At 41.1% G+C, this 24,218-nt stretch overlaps 1 protein-coding gene across 23 annotated transcripts in view; it reads right to left on the bottom strand.

The window, feature by feature from the left end:
• The window catches only part of LOC133364983 (protocadherin gamma-C3-like), a 303,611-nt gene that overhangs the window by 114,476 nt on the left and 164,917 nt on the right, over positions 1 to 24,218 (bottom strand). For 2 of the 23 annotated variants that reach the window (XM_061586316.1, XM_061586326.1), the window contains exon 2: positions 17,671 to 19,175. The exons of 18 other annotated variants lie outside the window; for them this stretch is intronic. In XM_061586316.1, coding sequence (XP_061442300.1) covers positions 19,134 to 19,175 — 42 coding nt within the window. In that variant the 3' untranslated portion in view covers positions 17,671 to 19,133. Of the gene's footprint in view, positions 1 to 7,079; positions 9,990 to 10,483; positions 10,531 to 14,576; positions 17,158 to 17,670; positions 19,176 to 24,218 lie in introns of those variants that run through there. 3 more of the 23 variants (XM_061586155.1, XM_061586202.1, XM_061586345.1) reach the window with 3 other exon arrangements.

Raw genomic sequence — 24,218 nt, forward strand, 5'->3', positions numbered from 1 at the left:
GAACCCGAGGGCTGTTATCATTCTGATCCAAAATAAAAACCCAGACTGTGACATTGCTGCTGAGAGAGGGAGAGCCTCCATCTTGGGCCTTCACTTGAATCTGAAACTCCTTGAATTGCTCATAGTCAAAGGAGCGCTGCGCATAGATAGTTCCAGTCTCAGAGTTCATGGAGACATAAGAGGAGAGAGGCAGCTCCTCAATGTTGCTGCTGAGTATAGAGTAAGTGATACGTGAGTTGAGGCCCAGATCCAGGTCTGAGGCTTTGATGGTGAAAATGGAGGCCCCTGAGGGATTGTTTTCTGGCACAAAGACATTGTAGGTAGATTTTTCAAAGGCAGGGGGGTTGTCGTTGATGTCTGAAATCTGCAGTGAGATGGTTTTGTTTGAGGAGAGAGGTGGGATACCTTTGTCAGTGGCTATGATTGTAATGTTATACCCTGATTTTTTTTCTCTGTCCAAAGGACTGTCTGTTAGGAGCTTGTGGTAACTGTTAGATGAGGATAAAATTTTAAATGGTAGATTACCTTGCAAATGGCATGTAATTTTTCCATTTTCTCCAGAATCTGTATCCTTTACATTGATAAGAGCAATTACTGTACCAGGAACAGAGTCTTCAGGAATTGGACTTGATAAGGAGGCAAGAATCACCTCTGGGGCATTGTCATTCTCATCTAATATCTTTATATCAATGTTGCAATGAGCCACTAATCCACCTCCATCTCTTGCTTCTACTGCCACAGTGTATTTTTCTGTTTCCTCAAAATCAAGAGCCTCCTTAATTCTAATTGTTCCACTCTGTGGATCTAGCTCAAATTTCTGGTGGGCTCTTTCTGGGATGTTACTGAAAGTATAACACACATCAGCATTTGAACCTTCATCACTGTCAGAAGCTACTACTTGAAGTATGGGAGACCCCACAGCGGAATTCTCTTTAAGGCTGACTGTATAAACCTCTTGAGCAAAAATGGGTGGGTTGTCATTGGCATCAGTGACATTAATCCATATCTGGGCAGTTCCAGTTTTTCTGGGTTCACCCCCATCTAGGGCTGTAAGGATCAAGTGGAGAGAGGGCTCACTTTCCCGGTCCAAAGGTTTCTGCAGCACCAGTTCTGCATATTTATGTCCATCATCTCTCTTTCGAATGTCTAGAATGAAATAGTGATTTGGTCTTAGCTGGTAATTTTGGAGAGAATTCATCCCAATATCAGGATCTTCTGCTTTCCCAATATGAAATCTGGTACCTGGTAATGTGGATTCAATTATTTCAAGCCTGATATTGTCTTTTAAGAACTGAGGCATGTTATCGTTAATGTCCTGGATTGCTACAATTATATGAAAAATATTCAAAGGATTTTCAACCACAGCTTCAAAATTAATGAGGCAGTGTGTATTCTCCCTGCACTTTCCCTCACGATCTATCCTCTCACTCACATACAGATTTCCATTTTCTGCATTGATAGTGAAATATGGCTTTTTACCTTCAGAAAGGATATGCAGGTTTCTGTTCTTCAGTTCTCTGGCATCCAGTCCCAAATCCTTGGCAAGATTTCCCACAAAGGACCCCTTTGCCATCTCCTCAGGGATGGAGTAATGAACCTCTTCCAAAAGGGCTCCAGAGAACAATGATGGCAATATGAGAAGTGCAATATGCCTTGTTGCTGTTTGAAAGCTCTCTCCACGGAGAATTCCTGTTCTTTTCATTTTCTTGTTTTCTTTGATAAGCACAGGATTTTAAATTTCCACCAAGACAGTTTTTTCCCCAGTATTAAAAATTGATCTGGATCCTTTGGCTTAATTTGTATATCCTGCAGTGTTTTCTTTTTTTTCAGCTGGAGTGTTTGTCCCTGCTTTTGTCCGTATTCCTGAGCTGCACATTGGGACAAAGACATCTCTGCATAAAGCATCAGTGCTGCCCTTGGATTGCCGCTTTGTCCAACAGTGACACCATGAGTCTGAAACAGAGAACTGCAGTCTTTTCCCAGTGATTCCCTCCCTCTCCCGTGAATATCATGGAAGGTCTGTTCATTGCATGTAATGCCTATATTCTCAGATACAATATGTCAACCCTCTTTTGTTAAAAAGTAGAAGTATTTGTGTTTTATTTGTACTGTCTTTTCACCATTATAATAGGTAAAAAATTCAACTTCAAAACAATAATTGCAGGAAAGAAAAGCAAAAGCATAATATTATTTGTTTTCACTCTAATCTTTACAAAGACGTTTAATTCACTTATGACTATTTCCAAGCAAATTGATGTGTAAACCTCTTTATGGAGTGCTCCTAAGAAAAATGGAATAGCACATTGTACTACAAAATGTTATCTTCAAAAAAAATTTTTTTTGGTTCCCCTTCCCCACCACTCCTGCCCTAGGATTGCAGCTTAAATGATTCAGGTTCCTCTGAGACATTTTACAATAGTATCAGAGATATACTGCCATCCATTAATCCATGTATGTATGCATGCATGCTTGCATGCATCACAGTTGACATTTCTAAAGTGCAATTCAAGTGTTCCACATGCTCTATGTCTCTTCAGCTGGTGTAGTGTAAGAAACAGAGCTGTACGGAAGTCCCTTGTTTGAATCTTGCATTTGGCATGAACTCACCAGATTTCCTTAAGTAAGACATTATTCTCTCAGGTCCCTTCCTGCAGTATGGCGATAACTGCACTGGTATAGAGCTTTTGTAAAAATGGTAAAATAATATATGATGTGAAGCATTTTCAATTTTTTAAAGTACTATATAAAATTATGACCTATAAGTATTGTAGCCCAGGAAGACGTATATCCTGAGTGGGGGTTAAAATGAAATCCTTTGGCTAACTGAAAAGCTTAGCTATTTGGGGATCATTACATAAGTTTGGATCAAGACTTAGGCTGCAATCTTTTGCACCGGGCGGCTGCTGCTGTTGTTGCACCAGGGGCAGAACTGTTCCCCTGCCCAGCCCTGCTGGACTCCACTCACAGAGTGATGCCAGTGTCACTCTGCTGATGCAGAACTGCCCATTCCACTTGCTGAATGTGTGGCTGGGTAGAAGTAGTGCCAGGGGCGGCAGCTGATGGAAATATGGCAGCAAGGACGGGGAGAGCCAGAACCAGCCTGGGATCCCCTGGATCCCAAACTGTCCCCACTACCATGTAATGGCATCAGGTCTGATGCAGGCCCAATTGCTGCACTAGTCCCAAGCTGGTGCAACAATTTGTCTGCCCTCCACCTTTTGCCCTGACCAGTGTAGGCAGCAGGCCTGCAGATGTGGTCGTGGCCCTACTGCTCTGTTAAGCTTCATTGCTCCTCAGCCTAGATTTGGCTTACAGCCTTAGTCATGGTTAAAGTTGATCCATTTAAATGAGTCAGACTTAATTTAGTTATAACTAACTTGTGGCATTGATTTCAGGGGCTCTGGTTTAAGTGTGACTAAGTCTGAATCTAACCTATTACATGCATAAACCTAAATAATACATAATTCTATCTATCTATCTATCTATCTATCTATCTATCTATCTATCTATCTATCTATCTATCTATCTATCTATCTATCTATCTATCTATCTATCTATCTATCTATCTATCTATCTATCTATCTATCTATCTATCTATCTATCTATCTATCTATCTATCTTTCAGCAGTAGCATCATAATCATTCAGCTCATTGTGCATAAGGAATTTAATGCATGTCTGCTTCAACTAAAGAATCCGAGGACTGGAAATATTCATGCTCCACTCTAGAAGGCCACTGCCAATCAGTCTTGATTTGATGGGGTTTTTTATCACTCATACAGGAACAGACAAGCCTTTAATGAACTACACAGTACAGGTAAATAAAACATGTCTGGTTTATGCTTTTCCCCATGCCCAGAATGAAGACATAGACAGGATAAATGGATTGGACTACGGGCCACACCTTATTTACAAGTATGATCTACACATGATCAATTAAGGCCAATTCTATCCCTTCAGTGATTGCATACCTAACACCAAGCTGAAAGCTGGGAACTGTTTTTTCTGCCAGTCACAATAAATGGGTGACCCTCATTCAGGATCCAAGTATTAGATCAGTATTGAAACTGGCCTTTGCCCTTCACTGCCTATGCACAGCTTAACTGAGTGAAAAGGAGGACCTTTAAGTATAATCAGCACTGAGCCAGTAAGTGCTATGGTCAAAGAGGTTATCATACTGAAGGGTAGCTACTATCCCCAGATCCCCCAAGCTAGTAAGTATGCTATGAAGGGTTTGTTTGGGTAACCCTCCTTTCATGCCTTGGGGGTGCTCACTATAATTTCCTTATGATTTCCAACCAACATTAAAACCTGCCAGCTGTTATATATTTTAAAAAAGAACTGTTGTGGTCCACATATAGCCAGTCTTTAATTATCCGCTGCCAGAGTAGGTGGCATAGCTACTGTCATTCAGCCAATTTAAGAATGGGAACAAACTATTGATCAAGGGGATGGAGCGACTCCCTTATGAGGAAAGGTTGCAGCATTTGGGGCTTTTTAGTTTAGAGAAAAGGCGGGTCAGAGGAGACATGATAGAAGTGTATAAAATTATGCATGGCATTGAGAAAGTGGATAGAGAAAAGTTCTTCTCCCTCTCTCATAATACTAGAACTCGTGGACATTCAAAGAAGCTGAATGTTGGAAGATTCAGGACAGACAAAAGGAAGTACTTCTTTACTCAGCGCATAGTTAAACTATGGAATTTGCTCCCACAAGATGCAGTAATGGCCACCAGCTTGGACGGCTTTAAAAGAAGATTAGACAAATTCATGGAGGACAGGGCTATCAATGGCTACTAGCCGTGATGGCTGTGCTGTGCCACCCTAGTCAGAGGCAGCATGCTTCTGAAAACCAGTTGCCGGAAGCCTCAGGAGGGGAGAGTGTTCTTGCACTCGGGTCCTGCTTGCGGGCTTCCCCCAGGCACCTGGTTGGCCACTGTGAGAACAGGATGCTGGACTAGATGGGCCACTGGCCTGATCCAGCAGGCTCTTCTTATGTTCTTATGTTATGTTCTTATTACCACTCAGCCCCAACTGGCAACTAATAGATCTTGCCCTGTTACAAGGTAGAAGGGGGAGGCAGGATACTGCCATGCCAAAACAAAGGCCTAGAGGATGGTGTGGCTGCCATGCCCACCCCTGACCACTAAGGCACCACTGATAGCATGCAGCTAATGTCTCCAAAAGATGTATGCCAAAGAATTCAAATATACCCATAAAAAGGATACCCCTGTATCACAGATGAATTCCTGTACTGGAATTAGAGAAAAGTGTGGGTTAAACTTTGCAGTCAATGCTCAGTTAAATGAGCAAAGCAATCCAGTCCTCTCTATTGAATGGAACAGGGAAACTCTAGATCTGAACCATGATGTCTAAATACTTTGTACAATGGTTTTCAATATGAACTATAGGTGGTGTATTCAGATGTCTAAGTGGACTTATATAAGCAGCCTAGTACATCTTCATATCCTTGATTCAAACAAGTTTAGACCTATTGAATTTATATAATATTACTTTAAATTCAGGTAGCTTCAGCTCACTACAGGTGAAAAATGACACATTATTACAATATATTGGGTGAGTTATTACAATAATTGGGTGAATAATTGAGCCAAATTGCCACCAAGATAATATGAGATAATTAAGGCATCACATCACAGCATAGTTTATGCAAGGTACAAAAACTAAACCCAACTAAAACACCTTCAAATGAGGAAAATTATAATCAGCCTGGTTTTAATGAAGATTTAAGTAAATCATAGGGCCCCTCCGAGTGCCCTTTTTAGTCTGCATTCATGATTACATGTGCTCTTTATGGGATGATTATACCGATCCTGCTTTCAATACTGTTTGTACCTGCAAAGGTTTCAGGATGGACATACTGTTTTGTTTACAGTCAGTGCATGATACATAGTTCCTGCTGAAATCCTGCAACTTTTAATACCACAAATATGGCTTATTTTTTGTCTCACTTTTATCGTTCTATGGAGCAAGAGTGTCCCTCCAGACAGCACTAATGCATTAACACTGGGAAAGCATTGAAGAACAACTAATAAAGCAGAATTATGTGTGGACAGTCCAATATAAATCCACCACAAATCCACTATTATTGTGTCAATGATATGCTGCAGAATAAACCACACATTTTTTTTAAAAAAAATAGTATAATTTGCAAATGCCTCTTAAAATCATATGCATGCACAACCTATAATTTTGAGAAATATAACAGTAATATTTCATAATATTATTTTATAATATTAGTAATATAATATAATATAATATTAGTAATATAATATTGTAGAGCCAGTGTGGTGTAGTGGTTAAGGTGGCGGACTACGACCTGGGAGACCAGGGTTCGAATCCCCACACAGCCATGAAGCTGGCTGGGTGGCCTTGGGCCAGTCACTGCCTCTCAGCCTCAGAGGAAGGCAATGGTAAACCACCTCTGAATACTGCTTACCATGAAAACCCTATTCATAGGGTCACCATAAGTCGGGATCGACTTGAAGCCAGTCCTTTTTTCAATATAATATTACATAATATTATAATATTAGTAATTGCCGCCTACTGGGAGGAAGGGCGGGATATAAATCAAATAATAAATAAATAAATAATTTTCTGCCATACAGAAAGAAGGGCATGTCTTTGATTATATAGTAAAAACGAATGCATAATGTCCCTCCAAATGTCAGAGAATGAGCAGAAAATCAATTCCTTGTTTCTTTTAATTTAATGTTCAAACAATTTAAGCTCTAAACCTGAACTCCTAAATGCACTTAACTGATAGTAAGCCCCACTGAATTCAATAGGACTTACTTCTGAATAGGCATGGTAAGGAATGAACTGTAATTTGCAAGATACAAAAGAAAAAAGTTACAGTCCAACTGGACTACAAGATAAATACTTGATTCCTGAGGGCCAAATGAAATAAAGGTGTATCTATTTCTAGACAGAAGATCAACTACACACAGAAAAACTAAAAGGCAGATAATCTGCTCTATAAAAAGTAGAACTGCAATGTCAGTAAAGGTAAAGAACTACAGAGTGTGCTATACATATAATTCCATAAAACAAGTCTTACCTCTTCACCATTAACCATCTCAGAATGAAAATTGTTTCCATTGTTGCCTGTAAAAGGCATGCCAGTTTTCTCAACACTAAGAATATTGTCTGCAATTTGTACATTGGGGGTCAGGAAGGTAAACTCATTCTTCCTGGACTCTGAAGACAGACAAAGCTGGGAGGAATAAGGCAAAGTCCCATCTTCAAAGTTTGGTGGAAATATGGCACCATTCTTGGAATGTGGAACAGGACCAAAGCACTGAAGGAACCTTGGATTCCCTGATCGACGGAGCTTCATTGTAACAGCCAGAATCACAGTCAAGAGAAATAAGAATGAGATCAAGGCTAAAGCCAGCACCAGGTAGAATTGTAGGTCAGACTGATACTCTGAGCTGCTCAGTTGGCTTTTCATTTCTGGAAGAGCCTCTTGAAAGTTTTCAGCAAACACCAGGTTCAAAGTAATGGTGGCCGACAGAGACGGCTTCCCGTTATCCTTCACCATAATGACAAGTCTCTGTTTCATGGCATCTCTCTCTAGAAAGGCCCTTGCTGTCCTGATCTCACCAGTATGAGAACCAACTGTGAAGAGTGATGGCTCAGTGGCCTGAGTCAGATGGTAGGACAGCCAGGCATTGTGTCCAGAATCAGCATCCACAGCCACCACTTTTGTTACTAGATAATCTGCCTCAGCTGAACGAGGCACCATCTCGAACAAGGCTGAGCCCTTGGTTTCTTGTGAAGGGGACAGGATACGAGGGCTGTTATCATTCCGATCGAGAATAAACACCCTCACGGTGACATTGCTGCTGAGAGGGGGAGAGCCACCATCTTGGGCCTTCACTTGCAGCTGGAACTCTCTAAATTGTTCATAATTGAAAGATCTCTGGGCATAGATTGTGCCAGTCTCAGAATTAATGGATATATAGGAGGAAATGGGAAGCTCCTCAATGTTGCTGTTGAGGATGGAGTAAGTGATCCGTGAGTTCTGCTCCATATCTGGATCAGAAGCTTTAATACTGAAAATCGAGGCACCGGATGGATTGTTTTCTGGCACATAGATGGCGTATGAAGATTTCTCAAAGGAAGGAGAATTGTCATTGATATCAGAGATCTGCAGTGAGATGATTTTGTGGATGATCAGTGGGGGAGTTCCTTTGTCAGTGGCTGTGATTGTAATATTATACTCAGGTATTTTTTCTCTGTCCAGGGGACCGTCTGTCTGGAGTTTGTAATAATTGTTAGAATAAGAAATAATTTTGAAGGGCAAATCACTGTGTACATAGCAAGTAACCTTTCCATTATCACCACTATCTTTGTCATTTATGTTGATCAGAGCAATTAAGGTTCTGGATGGTGAATCTTCAGGAACTGGGCTAAATATAGATGCTAAGGTCACCTCTGGAGCATTGTCATTCTCATCCAGAACCCTTACCTCAATATTGCAATGTGTCACTAATCCACCACCATCTTTTGCAGCAACTGCCATTGTATATTCTTCAGCATCTTCATAGTCCAGTTGCTCCAAAAGAATGATTGTGCCACTAATTGGATCCAGCCTGAATTTCTGCTGGGCAGTTGCTGGTATGTTGCTGAATTCATATCTAATTTGGGCATTTGTTCCTTCATCTTTATCAGAGGCTACAACCTGGAGCACAAGGGACCCAATAGGAGCATTTTCCCTCATACTGACCTTGTAGACCTCTTTAGTGAAAATGGGTGGGTTGTCATTGGCATCAGTGACATTAATCCATATCTGGGCAGTCCCAGTTTTCCTAGGTTCACCCCCATCCAGGGCTGTAAGGATCAAGTGAAGGGTCTGTTCACTTTCCCGATCAAGCAGTTTCTGGAGCACCAATTCTGCATATTTATTTCCATCTTTTGTCTCCCTAACTTCCAAAGTGAAATATTTATTGGAGCCTAGCTGGTAGTCCTGTAGAGAATTCATCCCAATATCAGGATCTTCTGCTTTCCCAAGGAGAAAACGGGTTCCTGGCAGGGTTAGTTCACTTGTCTCCAAGTTGATATTGCTATTGAGGAATTGGGGTGCATTATCATTAACATCCTGGATTTCTACTGTTACATGGAAAACATTCAGAGGATTTTCCACTACAGCTTCTAAATTAGCATAGCAAAGTGGATTTTTGCCACATATTGCCTCCCTATCAATCCTGTCATTTACATAGAGGTTTCCATTCTCTGCATTGATACTGAAATGCTGCATTTTAGCCACAGACACAGCATGCAGATTACGATATTTTAATTCTTTGGTACTCAGTCCCAACTCCTTGGCGAGGTTCCCCACAATCGAACCCTTTGGCATCTCCTCAGGGGTTAAATAATGAACCTGTTCTGAGGCAGTCTGAGAGATAAAAGACAACAGTGAGAGAAGCAGTACTTGCCTTGTGAGAGCCCTGCCATTGCCCTTGTGCCTTCTGTCCATCTGCCTGGCTACCTCAAAAATAGTCTGCCTCCTCTTCTCAGATTGCTATCAAATTGTCATGAAGGTGGAGGAAATATCCGTGAGGAAGAATAAACTGCCTGTTTTCTTGTATCTGTACAAACCAGCACAGCTTTTTTCTTCTCTGCAAGAGTGCCCTGTCTTTGTACTCTTCAATTTTCCTGATCTGTATAGCAGTGATGGGAGTTACTGCAATGGAGGACGCATCAATGGATCTCTAGCCTCTCTCTGGCTGTCATACTGGCCAACACTGACACTTAGAGGCTCAGACAGAAAACTGCAAGAAAAACAATCTTGTTCAATGTACAATAGAAATATAGAGGTGAATGAATGTACATTTTCCATAGTGTGTATTTTCACTTTAGCTAATTGCAGGTGGAATATTTCAGAAAGTTTTCCCTTGGTTTTTCTTTGTTTTTGTACTGATAGCTCCATTCATGGTGGTGGTTTTCTATACTGCACTGGAATTACAATTTCTCTTATATGAAGATGATACTCAGCTCCACTTTTTTTTGGATATATGGTGGTATTATTCTGTTCTAGCACATGCCCAGTTATAAGCACCAAATTTAACTCTTCCCCACCATATTGCAGATCTGTGTGGCACAAATAAACTGTGTCATTAATTTGAATTAATTTGTGTTGTTAATTTGAATTGGAACATTGAATCCTGTTGTGGCAAACAGTATGAGGTATTCATGATCTGCGAGTTCTTTTATACTCAGTGCTTGCTGATTATTGGCAATATTTCCAAATGAAGAGCCTTTCTCTATTTCCTCAGGGAAGGAGTGGTGAATCTTCATGGTAATGGCTTTCCAAATGTCGGCAGAGAAAAGAGACAGACTACCATTTGGAGCTCTAATGGCACCTTGAATCATCGAATGGCATACTGCAATGGAGGAGTCACAATGAACCTCTGAAGTAAACTTTGACTGAATGCTGTCAAGAAAGGAAACAGGAGTTCTTTCTAGATATCACTGTCTCAGGATTCAGATTCAGTCCAGATACATCACTGGAAAAACACAAATGGGGGAAAACATAAGGACATAAGAACCTGCTGGATCAGGACAGTGTCCTACCTAGTCCAACATCCTGTTCTTATAGTGGCCTCAAAGTTGCCTATGGGAAGCCCAAAAGCAGGATCTGAGTGCAAGAGCACTCTACCCACTTGCAATTCACAGCAACTGACATTCAGAAGCATTCTGCCATCTGACATTGAAGGTTGAATATATCCATCAGGGTAAGCCATTGATAGCCTTAGCCTCCAAAAACTTGGATAATTCTCTTTTAAAGCCATCTAGGCTGGTGGCCATCACTGCCTCTTATGGGAGAAAATTCCATAGTTTAACTATTCATAATTCTATACACTTCTGTCATATTGCCTCTTAATCTCATTTTCTCTAAACTAAAAGGCCTCACCTTTCCTCATAGGGGAATTTCTACATCTCCTTGATTAAGTGAGGATCACTACCCCTCTGGTCAGTTCCATGACCATCTGTTCTAGGGCACAGTCATTTAGAGTATCTGGAAATTTTACCTCTTTGTCATGACTGGAACACAAATGTAGCCAGTCCATGTGAGGATAGTTGAAATCATCCATTACTACAACATTTCCTCTTTTGGGCACTTCCTTGATTTCATTCTTCATTTCAAGATCTCTTTGAGCATTTTGATCAGGGAGATGATAGCATGTCCCCAGCATGAAATTTCTCTTGGGGCCTGGTATCACCATCCATGATTCTTAGATATCTTAAAGTAAGATATCTAAAACATTATTTTTATTTGCAAAAAATGTAAATAGTTATTACTACACAAAACTTTCTTAAACTTAACTAATTAAAATAACAGTCTTATGCTATAATGGCATAAGGTCCAAGACTCTATTCCCCCCCTCAACAGAATTAATACAATTATCTCACTGGAATAATTCTCTTTTGAATCTTTACTAAATTGTCAGATACTTGTCTAGACCAGAATGCAGCTGCTCAGAACAGAATGTAAGTTCTCCTCAATGCTGAGTAAGATTATACTTTTCCAAGAGTTCTCGTGTGAATGCAGACTAACACAGCCCAGTACTTTGCGCTACAGCATCACAATGCTGACTCATGTGTCCGTATTAATCTACCATCCACTTTATATCTGTTTCAGGAGCGCTATTTTCTGTGCATTTGGTTCTCTTTTCCTATGTGTAACCCATTACATAAATCCTTACATTTTAATATCTAGTCTCCTGAATTCTGGAGATAAGGTATGTATTGCCTAGCTTGCAATTCTTCTCAGTTTTGCATCATTGGGGAATCTGATGATTTTTCTCTGACTACATGAAATAAGATAAAAACCAATATTAAGCTCTCTGCAGCTTCTGTCATGGTGGCACTAGGTCATACAGCAGACTTTGCTTCCAGCTTGCTGGTAAGATACAAATATCCTTGTATGGCACTTGGTCCCCTGTGTTAAGAGCAGGAACCAAGCACCAGAGCAGAAACAATGAGAGTAGTTGCTCTACCAGTGATAGGGATGGTATTGGATCCAACAGGATAATATAGGTTTATTGGACATCATGGTTGCTCCAGAAGTACAGTGCACCACTAGTACAGTGTCAAAGGACTAGAGGACTAGAGGTTAGAAACAGGGCTGGTTCTAAAGGGCGGCCTGGTTGGGCACTGGCCTGAGGGCCCAGAGCTACAGGAGCCCTTGAGGGGCCCCTGGGGGGCCCTCTGCTCCCCTTCTGTGATCCGCACCCCCCATGCCCCCCACTTACCTGTCAGCCGGCTTTTTAGCATTGCCCTTAATGAAGATGGCGGCCCCAGCTTCCCAAAGGTACTGAAGCCGCTGCTGCTATCTTAGTTGATGGCAGAGATGTGCGTGCATAGCACACACGTGTGCCATCAACAAAGATGGCGGCGGAGGTTTCATTCCCCTTAGGGAAACCGCGGCCGCCATCTTCATAAAGGGCAATGGTAAAGACTAGACAGGTAGGGGGCCGTGGGGGGGAGCACGGGGGGCACACATGTGTGCATATGCACACATACACACACACACCAACTGATCGGGGGGGCAGGGCAAGCTGATGCTCCAGGGCATGCCTGGAGTCGGCCCTGGTTAGAAATGTTAGTAATTGCTATATAAATATCTTAATTAAAATAAATACATTATGATAATAATGTTATGAATTCTAGAAACTGGCAACAGTAGAAAGACAAGGTAAGAGATGTTACAAGAAATCAAACATGTCTAACTGAAAGGGATTTTATGATAGTGAAGAGGATTTCTCAGAAAATAACTAAACACAATTTATTTTCAGTTGTATACATTAATGGTAACAGCTTCTGTTACTGCTCTGTAAAATAGCCCACAAGACCCTAAACCCACTCTGGACATATATATCCTATTTCAAACTATTTCGTTGAAGGTATATTCCATTGAAACTGGAACTCCATTGAATGGAAGCTACATTCCCAAAGGATCACAACCAGAGCACTGTTTGATTTCAGGATGCTTATAGTTTTTTGTCTGCCAGTTCTATCACACAGCAAAATATAACACTCCTTGCACACAATTCCATTTCATTAAAACACAATAATATATGAAGAGCCCTGATGGATCAGACCAAAGAACTATCTAGTCCAGCATCCCGCCTCCCACAGTAGACAACCAGATGCCTCTCAAAAGACCGGCTCTTGGACCACAGCAATCGACATTCAGAGACATACTGCCTCTGGGACAACAGGTAATATAGTCATCATGACTATTATTTATTATTTCAATTTATTTCAATTTATTATTTCAATTTATATACCGCCCTTAGCAAAATAGCTCTCAGGGCGGTGAACAAACGAGATAAAATACAATATATCATAATAAAAATACAAAAACATATACGAACAAACAACAAAAAACGCAACAAAAACAAAATAAATACTACAAAAATTAAAAATACAGATTAAAAGATTAAAAAGTTAGCAGCCACTTATAGCTTTATCTACCATGAACTTGTCTAGTCCCCTTTTAAAGCCATTCAGATTGGTGGCCACCACTGCATTTTGTGATAGTGAAATCCATAGTTTAACTAGATGCACCGTATAAAGTAGTACTTCCTTTTATCTGACTGAATCTCCCAATGGTCAGTTTCATTCAAAGGCCCCAGGTTCCAGTATTACAAAAGAGGGAGAAAAACCTCTCTCTATTGACATTTGCCACACCATGCATACACCATCCATGTCCCCCACTTTCATACTTTTTTGGGGAACTAAGTATCCATTTCCTGCACTTCCTGCATTTCATACACATTCCTTCTATGACACTCCTCCAGAGCAGATCCACACATTCCAAAAGATGTACTAGAAATAAATAGGAAAAATCTTCAGTTAGGTTGATCACAATAGGATAAACAAATTCTGCTCTGTGTGAATGAAAACACTACAAATACATTTATTTAATTCTATGAGGAGCTCAAAAATAACTATGTACTGAAAGTGATTCTATAGATAATCGACAGGAACACTAAAGACTCAAACTCTATGCACTCTAATGTTTCATTTACAATTATTAGACAATAAAATAAAAAATAAATGGACTGCCTTCAAGTCGATTCTGACTTATGGCGACCCTATGAATAGGGTTTTCATGGTAAGCGGTATTCAGAGGGGGTTTACCATTGCCTTCCTCTGAGGCTAAGAGGCAGTGACTGGCCCAAGGTGACCCAGTGAGCTTCATGGCTGTGTGGAGATTCAAACCCTGGTCTCCCAGGTCATAGTCCAACACCTTAACCACTATGCCACAATAAAGCAGGATGTAAATATAGTAATTCCTGAAATGAAGACTTACCTGGTAATCACCTTTTAGCTGTTTCTCCCATTGCAACTTGAAGGAAACTTACAAGAAACATTCTCTGCAATCTAAACAGCTGGCACCAGTAACATAGTTTCATTTTCCCCAGCTCTCTCATTTAATTCGTCAGGCACTTATGTAGAACGCTGAACTAAAAATGTTAGAAATAAAACCTACAAGGAACAAGGCTGTGGTGCAGGTGTCACAATTTCTAAATGCAAAGCTTACCTGCTCATCAACCTCCATTTCAGCTTTGGCATTCTCACAGTTGCTATCCATAGGTACTACCTGAGAGCTATCATTGCAAAGCAAGTTTTCTGTAACCTGGATATTGGGTCTCTGAAACGAGAGTTCGTCTTTCCTCAACTCTGAGGATAGACAAAGTTGGTAGGAATAAGGTAAAGTTCCTTCCTCATAGTTTGGTGGAAATATGACATGTGCCTTAGAAAAAGTATTAGATTCAAAGCATTGAAATAATTTGGGATTTCCTGATTGTCGAACCTTCATTATGATGATCAGTATCACTGTCAGGAGGAATAAAAATGAGATCAAGGCTAAAGCCAGCACCAAGTAAAACTGGAGCTCAGAATGATGCTTTGAGTCACGGGATTGGTGGCTCATCTCTGGAAGTGCCTCTTGGAAGTTCTCAGCAACCACAAGGTTCAGGATCACAGTGGCCGAGAGTGGAGACTTCCCATTGTCCTTAACCAAGATGACCAGCTTATGTTTCACAACATCTTTCTCCAAAAGGGCTCGCGATGTCCTGATCTCTCCGGTGTGGGACCCAATAGTGAAGAGTGCTGGCTCAGTGGCCTGCAGCAGTCGGTAGGAGAGCCAGGCATTATGCCCCGAGTCCGCATCCACGGCCACCACTTTGGTCACGAGGTAGCCTGGCTCTGCCGAGTGAGGAACCATCTCAAAAAAGGCAGACCCATCGGCACCTGGCAAAGGATATAGAACCCGAGGGCTGTTATCATTCTGATCCAAAATAAAAACCCAGACTGTGACATTGCTGCTGAGAGAGGGAGAGCCTCCATCTTGGGCCTTCACTTGAATCTGAAACTCCCTGAATTGCTCATAGTCAAAGGAGCGCTGCGCATAGATAGTTCCAGTCTCAGAGTTCATGGAGACATAAGAGGAGAGAGGCAGCTCCTCAATGTTGCTGCTGAGGATGGAGTAAGTGATACGTGAGTTGAGGCCCAGATCCAGGTCTGAGGCTTTGATGGTGAAAATGGAGGCCCCTGAGGGATTGTTTTCTGGCACAAAGACATTGTAGGTAGATTTTTCAAAGGCAGGGGGGTTGTCGTTGATGTCTGAAATCTGCAGTGAGATGGTTTTGTTTGAGGAGAGAGGTGGCATACCTTTGTCGGTGGCTGTGATTGTGATGTTGTACTCTGATGTTTTTTCCCTATCCAGGGGGCTGTCTGTGAAAATTTTGTAGTAGTTCTTATTTGTTGGTGCTATATTAAAAGGTAAATTGCCATTTAAGTGGCATGTAATTTTTCCATTTTCTCCAGAATCTCTGTCCTTTATATTGATAAGAGCAATTATTGTACCAGAAATAGAGTCTTCTGATACTAAGGTAGTTAAGGAGGCAAGTATTACCTGTGGGGCATTATCGTTCTCATCTAATATCTTTATATTGACATTGCAGTGAGCCACTAATCCACCTCCATCTCTTGCTTCTACTGCCACAGTGTATTTCTCTGTTTCTTCAAAATCTAGAGCTTCCTTGATTGTAATTGTTCCACTTTGTGGATCTAACATAAATTTCTGGTAGACCTTTTCCGGAACTTTACTGAAACTGTAACTGATCTGACTATTTGAACCTTCATCGCTATCGGAGGCTACAACTTGAAGTATTGGAGACCCCACAAGGGAATTTTCCCTCAGGCTAATCTCATAGAACTCTTGAGTGAAAACTGGTGGGTTGTCATTGGCATCAGTGACATTAATCCATATCTGGGCAGTTCCAGTTTTTCTGGGTTCTCCCCCATCCAAGGCTGCAAGGATCAAGTGGAGAGAGGGCTCACTTTCCCGGTCCAAAGGTTTCTGCAGCACCAGTTCTGCATATTTATGTCCGTCCAGACCATGCTTCACCTCCAATATAAAAAACTGATTTCGGCTTAACTGGTAATTCTGGAGAGAATTCTTCCCAATATCAGGATCTTCCGCTTTCCCAATATGAAATCTGGCACCTGGCAATGTGGATTCAATTATTTCAAGCCTGATATTAGCTTCTGGAAAATGTGGTGCATTGTCATTAATATCCCGAATCGCTACACTTACATGGAAAACATTCAAAGGATTTTCAACCACAGCTTCAAAATCAATAAGGCAGTGTGTGCTCTCTCTGCACATTCCCTCACGATCTATCTTGTCATCCACATGCACATTTCCATTTTCTGCATTGATAGTGAAATATGGCTTTTTACCTTCAGAAAGGATATGCAGGTTTCTGTTCTTCAGTTCTCTGGCATCCAGTCCCAAATCCTTGGCAAGATTTCCCACAAAGGACCCCTTTGCCATCTCCTCAGGGATGGAGTAATGAACCTCTTCCAAAAGGGCTCCAGAGAACAATGATGGCAATATGAGAAGTGCAATATGCCTTGTTGCTGTTTGAAAGCTCTCTCCACGGAGGATTCCTGTTCTTTTCATTTTCTTGTTTTCTTTGATAAGCACAGGATTTTAAATTTCCACCAAGACAGTTTTTTCCCCAGTATTAAAATTGATCTGGATCCTTTGGCTTAATTTGTATATCCTGCAGTGTTTTCTTTTTTTTCAGCTGGAGTGTTTGTCCCTGCTTTTGTCCGTATTCCTGAGCTGCACATTGGGACAAAGAAATCTCTGCATAAAGCATCAGTGCTGCCCTTGGATTGCCGCTTTGTCCAACAGTGACACCATGAGTCTGAAACAGAGAACTGCAGTCTTTTCCAGTGATTTTTCTCCCCTAATGTATGTCATGGAAGGTTGTAATGGCCCAAACTATATTCTTATACACAACATGCGGATCACCTTTTGTTATAAAATAGAAATATCCGTGTTGAGTTTGTGTAGTCTGTTCACCATTATAATAAGTAAAAATTTTAACTTCAGAATGATTGCCGCAAATAAAATCAGTACTGCATTGATAGCTTTATTTCTACCCTATATATTGATACAAATTAATCCTAGCAAGTCAATGTGGAAACCTCTTTATGCAATGCTCTTGGGGAAAAGAGAATAGCAGATTGTTCTATGAGAGAGATGATATTGTTTATAAAAGATAATTAAACAATTGAGGAAAATGTTTTATTAGTTATATTCAGGAATTTACAGGCAACTTAGATATAACTTTCAGTTTTAGAAGTATGTTTCTTACACTGTATTACTGCACACCCAAAGAATGTGTTGAAAGAGAGACTGCCTCTTTACATAATTTCATTGAAAATAGTGCTACTTTGTCACCTTATCCCTACATGATTCCTGGTCCATTTATGTAGATTCCTCCTTCAACAGATCTATTCCAGCATAACTTAACCCTTCCACATCAACCCATTCATCTAATTATGATAGAGATCTTGCTGATTTGTAGTGTTAATTTCACTTACTTTTGGATGTGTGCTTTACTCCTTACACAACACCAGGTCACTTTACAACCTCACAGTTATGGGTCATCTTCCTCTGCTTTGTCTGCAGCATTAACATATAAGTTTATGTAGGGATCAGGACGACTCAGTTTGAAATGCTCAGATTTAGTATTGCCTTCTACAAACATATAAATCAAAGCACAGCTTGTGTAGAAGGTGAACACGGGCTCGTGGTTAAGGTCTCTCATCGTCAGTAAGTTACAGTAACTATGAGATCAAGGTTTGTTCTTGGCTGCAACTTGTGCTTAGCAAGGTGAGGGCTTAACTATGAGCCCAGTTTCCAATGGCATGCTAATCTAAACCTTGGGAGTAAAAAAGCCAGGGAGGAGCAAATCAGCTGCAAGCTCCTCTTTGGGAGTCTATATATTTCCCTGTTCTGGATAAGCCATTGTTTCGCTTACCATATTGTGCAAACCAGGCTTATATTTTGAGTATTCTGGAACTTTCTATTTCCCCTATGTACAAAACATTTCCATTGCTGACAAGTACATTGAGGCTGCAATCCTGTACACCTTTTTCTTAGAGTAAGCTTCAGTGAACTCAAGGGGACTTAGTTCTGAGTAAACATACAGAGGATTGCACTGTAATATAATTACATATGTCAACCATATGGAAATCTCTATTTTACGAAGGCAAAAAACACACCAAAAGCTATTTAGAAAGCTATACATTCTCTTCAGTAATTTAGAAAGCCATACATGTTCTTCAGCTGTCAATGCACCTTCATTAAATCAGGGCAAAAACCTTATACCTAAAGCCTGAATATATAATTGTATAGTGGTTTTGGTTTAGTATAAAAACGTTGCATAACCCTGGGATCCTACAGACCCTATGAGGGCATCCTGGGGGTCAGAGAAAGCATCACTTCCTACCTGAGGGAAGAGAGAAACAGCTACAACCTCAGAGACAGAGATCTGATGCTGAGTGCCTCCTTTTTACTGTCATGGAAACTTCTGCAATCTTTGCCCTACCAATGTTGGAGCTCCAGGCTTGGATGTGAAGGATAGTGCATCTTCCCAGTCCCATACCATCACACCCATCAACCAGTTGGTTTCCATCGCTGTACTTCCAATGAATGGGACATTTATTATTATTATTATTATTATTGTTGTTGTTGTTGTTGTTGTTGTTGTTGTTGTTGTTGTTGTGTTGTTGTTTAGTTGTTTGTTACCCAAAGATCTCCAAGGGACTTACAACACTGTCAAAAACACAAATAAATATATTTATACTATAACACACCCCCTCAGCTACCCCCATAACAGCCACAGGAAGCTTAGACAACACACTAATAACAAATATCATCTTAGTTTCTCAAAACCCTGGTGAAATAGATAAGTCTTTACCTGATGCTGACAATATGTCAACAAAGGCACCAGGTGGATCTTACTGGGGAGTATATTCCACAGATGGGGAGCCACAAGTTAAAAGGCCCTCTCCTTTGTCACTACCCTCTGAGCCTCCCTCAGAGGGGTCATCTGGAGAAGGGCTTCATATTAAACAACACCAACAGAAAAGGATGGTGGAGTGTAAGAGGTAGGGGTGTTGTTAGGGGATGGCCCAGGAGACCCATGTCCCCAATGTTATATGCAAGGCCCCAAGTGTTCTGTGCTTACCCCTCCATTGTTTAAACTTTTTTTTTTAAACTGTGCTTCAAGGGTGATGGGGTGCATTGGGAAGTAAAGTACGGGTGAGATCCCCTGCCACCCAGCTTCTTAATTTGTCCAGAGGTATTTATACATATGTATTAACATATGGACATTTTGGTCTTGGGCTGTACCCCAATTCCTTTGGTCATGGGCTCATGCCTTTGGTCATGGGCTATGCCCCAATTCCTTTGAGTACCTTCTAACAGCCCAGTAAGAGTGCTCTTCCACTCTCACACCCAGCAAGGAGTTGGATGGGGTGATTCATTGCAGCCTAAATGACTCATGTATCTGCTGTGATATTCCACAACACTGTTATCAGAAATAATATCATCCATTCATTCATGTTTCCATGTCATGCATCATAGGCAAAATTTTGGTAGTGCAGTTCAGGAGTTCGACATGCTTTATGTATATTGACCTGGTGTAGTATAAGAAACAAGAAACAAAAGAAATTTTGTAAACCACTTAGAGGTTCTATTTACAATCAAGCAGTATATACATTTTGTTAAAAACAAAACAAACCTGTCTCAAGCATGAAGTCACTTATGTCAGGAATACAAGTAATTCACTTTATGTCAGGATTACAAGATAATGGTCATATTTGAAAATGGAAATGGACTGCCCAAGTGAATTCCAACTTATGGCGACCCTATGAATCGGGTTTTCATGGTAAGCGGTATTCAGAGAGGGTTTACCATTACTTTCCTCTGAGGCTGAGAGGCAGTGACTGGCCCAAGGTCACCCAGCAGGTGTCATGATTGTGTGGGGATTTGAACCCTGGTCTCCCAGGTTGTAGTCCAATACCTTAACCATACTTAACGAAGACCCACTGAAAAAAATGACTAACTTAGTCTAAGTCTGGCTCCAACACATTATATGCAAAGCCTTTTTAACGTTTTAAAAGTGTTGTATACATGCTAAGTGTCATCATCATTTTTTAAATAATGCAGCATAAATAAATAATACATGTATCTACCAAGATATGCCACCAGCCCACCCGCCCATGTATCAATCAATCAATCAATCATCTATCTATCTATCTATCTTCAGCAGTAGCATCATAATCATTCAGCTCATTGTGCATAAGGAATTTAATGCATGTCTGCTTCAACTAAAGAATCCGAGGACTGGAAATATTCATGCTCCACTCTAGAAGGCCACTGCCAATCAGTTTTGATTTGATGGGGTTTTTTATCACTCATACAGGAACAGACAAGCCTTTAATGAACTACACAGTACAGGTAAATAAAACATGTCTGGTTTATGCTTTCCCCCATGCCTAGAATGAAGACATAGACAGGATGAATGGATTTAGCTATGGGCCACAATTATTTACAAGTATGATCTCCACATGGTAGTTTGTAGTTGTTCATAAACAACTTTAATGCATTGCAGTTTCACTCAAAGAATTTGAAGGCTGGAAATACCATGCTGTATCCAAGAAGGCCGCTGTGAGTCTTTGACTTGATAGGTTTTTTTACAATCCTCATGCATGAACAGGTAAGTCATACAGTACAGGGAAATAAAACTTGTTTGATTTATGTTTACCTCCACACTCCACAATGAAGGCACATATATGGTGAATTGAGTTGAGTATTTTTATTTATTTACAACTTTATTTATTTACAAGCCTGATCTGCACATGATTAATTAACGACATGCGAGGGCATGCCTACTACCAAGTTGAAGTCTAGGAACTGCCTTTCTTGTCAGTCATACTGAATGGGTGATCCCATTCTGGGTCCAAGCACTAGATCAGTATTGAAACTGGTCTTTCCTCTTCACTGCTACACACAACTCAGTTGTGTTAAGCATCATCAGCCCTTAACTGGTAGGCGTTAGCGGCGATGAGGTCATCAGGGCCAAAAGGCAGTTCCTCTCCCCACATCCACACAAGCTACTAAGTACACCATGAGGGGTTGATCTGGGTAAGTCACATTTTATGCCTTGGCATGCTTACTATAGTTTCCTTATGAGTTCTAATCTACAGAGAACCTGCCAAATGGGACCTGTCTAAAAGGAATATTGGGTCTAAATACAGCCCTAATTCTCCAGAGCCTGAATGAACCCCAGTATTAAAACTAGAAAAACAGTTTGGGCTAAACCAACAGACAATGTTCAGTTAGATACCATCAGTTTCATTAGCACAATCCAATCTGATGTTCCTGGAACTTTACTGAATGAAACAGGGAAGCTCTAGATCTGAAATGTTACATCTAAATATTTTATACAATTATGTTTAATGTGAACTACAGGCAGCATATTCAGACTTCTAAGTGGAATTATAACAGCATAATTCACATCCATAACCTAGATTCAAACTAGTTTAGATCAGTAGTGTAGTGGCAAATTCTGAAGTTTATGGTCCCTTCATGATAGTCACACCACACACACTTAGAGCTATGTCCCTAGGATTCACTGTCTCTTCTGCAATTACAAAATTACAGAACCAGAATAAAACTGTTATGTGCACTGTCTCCTCACCCCTCAAATCTCTCTTTCTGGGGACTAAATGTTGCCAGAAACCTTTTGATTTTAAGAATCCTGAGATGAAGCCAAGTGTGGGACTAGGATTTAGGAGACTAAGGTACTTTGCCATGAAGCACACTTCTCACTTACCCTTGGAGCCAATCAGCATGAAAGGGGAGGCATGTGTTAGCTACTGAGCAGAGACTTCTCAGTGACTGACTCACCTCCTTTCACTCTGATTGACTCCAATCAGCATGAAAGGACAAGGAAGCTTGTTGTTAGCCAAGTAAGAAGACGCTTCTCATTGGCTAACTTGCTCCCCTTATATGCTAATTGGCTTGTACATATGGCCCCTGCTGGGATCCTTGTCCCCCAAAAGTAAGGGGTCTATGATCTCCTGTGACCCTTGATGACCACACCTCTGGTTTAGAACTACTGAAGTTAATGGCAGCTGCAGTTCACTGTAGTTGAAAAATAACACATAGATGAGCAAATTTGTAAATCTAGTTTTATGGAGATTTATGTAAAACATGATTCGCAAAGTTCTCTCAAGATACTATGTTTGTATAATTTTTTAAAAAATTAACAATTATGTTTTCTGCCACATAGAAAGGCACCTCATTAATTATAAAGTCAAAACCTCTGCACAATAGCACCCCTGCACACACAATAATAATAATAATAATAATAATAATAATAATAATAATAATTTAATTTTTGTGTCGCCTATCTGGCCGAAGTCACTCTAGGCGACGTACACAATTAAATTCCAGTAAAATTACAATTTAAAATACAGAGCAAATACAATACAGCATCATAAAACAGTGTATAAACAACGGGCATTCAGTAATATTGATAAAGATTAGCCCACCCCGGAGGTCCTGAAAGCCTGTTCAAAAAGCCAAGTTTTTAATGCTCGGTGAAATGCATCCAGGGAGGGGGCATGTTGAAGATCGAACGGGAGGGAGTTCCAGAGAGTGGGGGCCGCCACTGAGAATGCCCTCCCCCTAGTTCCCACCAACCTAGCTGTTTTTGTTGGTGGTACTGAGAGAAGGCCCTGCGTGGCTGATCTGGTCAGGCGGCTTAATTGGTGGTAGTGGAGGTGTTCCTTCAGGTAAACTGGGCCGAGACCGTATAGGGATTTAAAGGTTAATACCAACACCTTGAATTGGGCCCAGAAAACAACTGGAAGCCAGTGTAGATGAACTAACACCGGCGTAATGTGGTCACGGCGGCGGCTATTTGTGAGCAGACGAGCCGCCGCATTTTGTACCAGCTGTAATTTCCGGACCACGTAGAGCGCATTGCAGTAGTCCAATCGAGAGGTGACCAGGGCATGTACTACCAGTGGGAGCTGATGAATAGGGAGGTAGGGTTGCAGCCTCCGGATAAGATGTAGTTGATACCAAGCTGCCCGGCTCACTGCCGAAATCTGAGCCTCCATGGACAGCTTGGAATCAAGAACAACCCCAAGGCTGCGGACCTGATCCTTCAGGGGTAATCTTATCCCACTGAGTTCCAGGTCAACAATACCCAACTTTCCTCTGTCACCCACGAGTAGCACCTCGGTTTTGTCAGGATTGAGCTTCAGCCTGTTCCTTCCCATCCATCCACTCACGGATTCCAGGCACTTGGACAAGGTCTCCACAGCCAACTCTGGTGAAGATTTAAACAAGAGATAGAGCTGCGTGTCATCAGCATATTGGTGACATCGCAGCCCAAATCTCCTGATGATGGCTCCCAGCGGTTTTAGATAGATGTTAAATAGCATGGGGGAGAGGATAGAACCCTGTGGCACTCCGCAAGTGAGGGGCCAAGGGTCTGAAACCTCATCCCCCAATGGTACCTGTTGATGCCTGTCAGAGAGAAAGGAACGGAACCACTGTAAAACAGTGCCTCCTATTCCCAAACCTCCCAGGCGATCCATCAGGATACCGTGGTCAACGGTATCAAAAGCCGCTGAGAGATCCAGGAGGACAAGAAAGGTGAATTCTCCCCTATCTAATGCCCTCCTCATATCATCCACCAGAGCGACCAAGGCTGTTTCAGTACCATGTCCAGTCCTGAAACCCGATTGGTATGGATCCAAATAATCCGTTTCCTCCAAGTGTGCTGACAGCTGATTT

This window comes from Rhineura floridana, chromosome 1 (genome assembly GCF_030035675.1).
Source record: "Rhineura floridana isolate rRhiFlo1 chromosome 1, rRhiFlo1.hap2, whole genome shotgun sequence".
Taxonomy (NCBI): Eukaryota; Metazoa; Chordata; class Lepidosauria; order Squamata; family Rhineuridae; genus Rhineura; species Rhineura floridana.